Below are 4,756 nucleotides of genomic sequence, written 5' to 3' on the forward strand. Positions count from 1 at the left end.
CAAATCATTGCTCCACTGAGTTACAGAACCGCTACGTCTCTTCTCTCCCCTCCCTCACCGCCGACCTTGACCGGCCTTTTACTCCTCCACTCAACAACATACTGTCATGTGTGTGTAGATGTCACAGAGATTTTTTGCTAGTGTGTGTAATAATGCACACTGAGACTGCAAATTAGTTTAAGCTACAACATCTTCTAAACATCACATTTCTCCAATTAATTGTGGCAATGTTTTATGTCTTGTCGCTATTAAATAACCAATAAAATAAAAATAAAAAGTGCATTAACATGTCAATATTATACTATAATGGAATATATCACCCAGTAGCACAGAGCCCTCACTTCTAACCAACAATAAACTAAAAACCTAAGCACACTGGGGCGGATGCAGCAGAAGAAGACGATGTCTCTTCATATAGCAATGAAGCGGCATCTAGATCCACTATCCATCTAGATTCTCCCTTTGAATCCTCCGTTATTGTGAAATGTGAAAATGGGCATGGAAACCCAATAACCAGCAGCTTGTTTGTCACACACAACAGTCCTGTCAAAAGTGACAATCAGATCAGATGTTTTTCTCGCCGAGGTCCTTTCATCATCAATGTCTCTCAAAAAAAAGAAAAAGAAAAAAGACTGGTGTAATGTGTTCATATTCAAAGCTAAATCTACAGTATATGTGTGATTCTATAGCACAGATCAAATGCGGTCATAATGGACTCATTTCGATGTTGATCATGAGCTGGAAAGCAAACTGTAATATAGGGAGTTACCGATCAGGGCACGTCACCAAATTACTATCATGCAATAGCAGTGGTGCATTAGTAGCACCCAACGAAAGAAAGCTATTAAATTACGTCAAATCATCTTCACAGGCCCTTCTATCTCTGAAGAATAGCAGTGACATGACACATTACTTTGACATTGCAAAATCATTTGTCAAATGAAGCCACATCATGAGGAAGGTAATGAAGTTTATTAGAAATAACAACTGGATTGGAATCATACAAAAACAGCACTAAATGTTTGAAGGTTTAACACTAGCTCTATGTCCTTACACGGTAATCCCCTCCACACATCCCCATCAAGCCCCTTTCTTTCCCAAAACATTAGTCTCAACTCCCCAGAAGCTCCAGTATGCTAACAAATAATGAACCTAACTGTATGTGTGTAGCTGCGTATGTTGTGTGTCCATCTTCATTCACAGCAGTCCCAGTTTGTATTCTACCATCATGTGTGGCTCGCCCATCATTTCACTCTGGGCTGGATCTGTGGAGCAAAAGGACATAAACAGTTCAGACAGCTGTGCCGATGGTGGTGTAAAGGTGAGGGGATGAGGTTCTCACCGTTGAGGATGTCCTCAAAGCCGATGGCCTCGTCGTTGCCCCGCAGCGTATCCAGAGCCAGGTTTGAGCTCTGTAAGAAGGGCAGACGCTGGATCTGGAAGGACGGGGGGAGAGACATCAATGTGGAGTGAAGGAGGACTTAAACATATAGATATAGATATACATTGTACTTTTCTCCGCTGATTCTGATTTTTTTAAAGCCTGACATGCTGACTTGAGTATTGACAAGCAAGATTCCAAGGTAACTTATTTTACCACCGTGCCAGAACCGCCCCCCCAAAGTCAGTGTAAACTGTCAACTTTACTAAATGTTATCCTTTTACTTTGGTATTGCATCTATAGCAGTTATTTGCATAAAACAAACAATTCACATTACTAGAAGATCTATTGCATTTTGATTTCAAAACTTGATCAAAAACCTTTGACATTAGTAGTTCTGTTTAGACATTATCAGCTGCCAAGAACAAGTGTTAAACAGCTCATAATTCCATCTATTATATCTATTTATAGTGCAGTGATAGCCTTGCCTTCAAACAACTATATTTCTTAAAGTTTCTCACTGAAAACTACATTTTACAATATCAATATGTTTTATTAAGTCAACATAACCTCCAATAACCTCAGCCTTTCTACTGGGACATGCAGCTCGTGTGTGAATTACCTGTCTAGCTGCCCTGTACTCCATCTGCAGTTTCAGCGGAGCATGAAGACCCTGGATGTTTCTGAGTGTAGAGAAATTCATCTTTTCCTGGTTTGGCTGGAACTGCACATCACAGAAACACAGAAATGTTAATAACCCAGAGACAACAAGTATAATATCCACCATTTAACGTTCCCCTGCTCTCTTACTGCCACTGACCTGCTTGTAAGAAACAAAACAAGGCTATCAGTTGTGGAGTTAGGAGTGAGGCTTTGAGTGAAACATTGTGCGTCGCTTTTGCATTACTGAGCTCCTCACTTTTTTTTGCAGGAGCGATCTGAATGCCTCACGTAAAAACTAATTCAAGAGCGTCATGAGCTTTTATCCCTCACCGTGGTGATTTTGTTAAATGTTAGCCCTCTTGTTGTGGTTAACATATATTATAATGTTACAAAGATGTATTTGCCATACATTTGGACGTGTCAGACTAGAAAAGATAAAGACTAGTTAATTTTGTCAGCTATTAGTCCTGTGCCAAATGTCAACTTGACTTATGTTAGTCAAAGGAAACGGTCACTGTTTTAGTAGAGATGAATCAATGAAAAACGTGGACATTTAGCCTGATTAAGTTATAAGATATGTAGCACATTCCAGTCGGTCTAGTCTACCCATCACTTCTATCTCAAGTTTTCATTTTTTTTAAGACAGAATGACAAGGATTTGTCGGTTGCAGTTTGTAAACACATTTAATGACACCTAAATGTAACTGAGCTATCGTTAGTGTTTTTAAATCTACTACAACAAGACCAAATGTCTGCTCTTAAAAAGGCCAACGGTGTGAAGTGTTTAAAGCACCTACAGCCCTGTGAAGAGGTCTACAATAAATGATTTGCGGTGGAGCTCAGTTTCTCATTCAGTACTCACATTTTTCTCTGACAGCTCCAGTGGGTGGCTTGGCAGAAGCTCATTTTTTACGCTGGTAAAGCTGTGTAACAAAAGAAGCAGGTGGAAATATGTATCACGTTTATGTAATTTGCTTTCAAGAGTTGGACTATTACAAGTTAACACACAGCAGCTTCTCTTGACAGAGAAAGCTGTACGACAAAGAAGGGTAAGGTACTAGCTACACGTATAGCATGAGGTTACAGCAGATTATTTGTATTGGTCGCAGGGTCTCACCCGCTACGCAGAGAGTCCTGTACTCCGTACGCTCCCTGCGGACATAAGCCCGCCACAGGGACGCTGTCCTTCAGCTGAGAGTGGAGTCCGCGAGTGTTCTAGTTAGAAAGACGACACACATTCACCGTTTACAACTCCTCATATTAAGTTAGCATACCTCAGTTGCTGCAATCATCTTTAGCCAGACTAAGGATCCTCACAGCTAAGCGCTAGCTAGCATTAGCTTGAGTGACTAATCAAATTCACAACAAACGTTTCTATAATTCACAGGATACAAAGACAGAAATTAAGCTGTGAGTAAATGTATCTTTAGCTATTAGATACAAAATGGTTATCAACATTGTTCCGAAAGCAAGAGTAACATTACATATAAGATAAGTCTGACAGTTTACCATCGTGATGCTACTTCTTCCACTTTCTTTTCGATTCACTTGAACATATCCGGTTGGGTCGCGTTTTCATTACGACACATCCGGTAAAAACTGGCGTCGTGTATCATTTACTATTCAGAACCCGTTGTATTATGCATCTGTGGTGTGTATGCAGAGACGGCTCGTTTATTATCATTTTGTATTTTATAATAGAATTACACAAAACAATACAGAACCAGCCATGCCGGTCATGATTACCTTTAAATAAAGTGCGTTTCGCTTTTACGTCGTGCGGGGGTATAGCTCAGTGGTAGAGCATTTGACTGCAGATCAAGAGGTCCCCGGTTCAAATCCGGGTGCCCCCTCTTTTCCACCATTGATAACGCATTGTTTTGTTACCAACGACACTTTACTAGAAATTGTGTAACTCAAATTCAAATACATTTAACAACGTCTGTAAATGTGCTTCGATAGGATTAATGATTGGTAGAAATTTCTTTCTTTCTTTCTTGGAAAATGTGAGAACCATAATAGGCTGCCGCTACAAGATGCAAATAACGGTGAAAAAGAGCTGAGGAGAGCTGGCTCAGTGGTGGTCACAGAGCTGGACTCTCTGGTGACAGTGGCAGAGAGAAGGACCCTTGACAAACTGCTGTCCATACTGGACAACACCCACCTCCCTCTGCACAACACCTTCATCCAACAAGCCCTCCAACTCATCAGGCAGAGGAGTGTGTTCAGTGGTAAACTGCTGTCCCAATCCTGCTCCACCAACAGACTTAAGAACTCTTTCGTCGCCCTGGACATCAGACTATACAACAGCTCTCAGTGATGGCAGGAGGCACAATAGACAATGGACACTTGGTCACTTTATAGTTGTAATATAGTTTATAGTTGTGTAAAATAAAAATACATGTTTACCTGTTGGCCATCAGATGGCGCTCTTTAACAAGTAAAGCTTTCCACCACTCGCACGTCACACATGATGTGGAGTTTATGGATGCGTGCACTACACACTCCAAATCACTACGGATGTCAGCAAATCTGTAATGCTTAGCCAGGTCCTCTGACCCCAATCCTCTCTCTCAGTGAGTCTGTCACAGTGTTATGCGGTGTCATCCCCTGGCTGTGTTATCCCTCTCTGGTTAGAAGTAAATGCAGCAAATCAGAGCTGCTGATGCGATTCAAGGGAGTTAATGTGTTGAAAACATCATACTAGAAATC

General features: G+C 41.0%; 1 protein-coding gene across 1 annotated transcript; it reads right to left on the bottom strand.

Moving 5' to 3' along the window:
* Positions 1-953: 953 nt before the first annotated feature.
* Positions 954-3,633, bottom strand: pomp (proteasome maturation protein; the record flags this gene model as incomplete). The annotated part of the gene is given in 7 exon segments (XM_084033322.1): positions 954-1,265; positions 1,343-1,436; positions 2,004-2,105; positions 2,907-2,967; positions 3,162-3,259; positions 3,554-3,598; positions 3,601-3,633. Coding segments are annotated over 7 exon segments (501 nt in total). The 3' UTR covers positions 954-1,197.
* Between the last annotated feature and the right edge of the window lie 1,123 nt (positions 3,634-4,756).

This window comes from Eutrigla gurnardus (genome assembly GCF_963514095.1).
Source record: "Eutrigla gurnardus genome assembly, chromosome: 18".
NCBI lineage: Eukaryota > Metazoa > Chordata > Actinopteri > Perciformes > Triglidae > Eutrigla > Eutrigla gurnardus.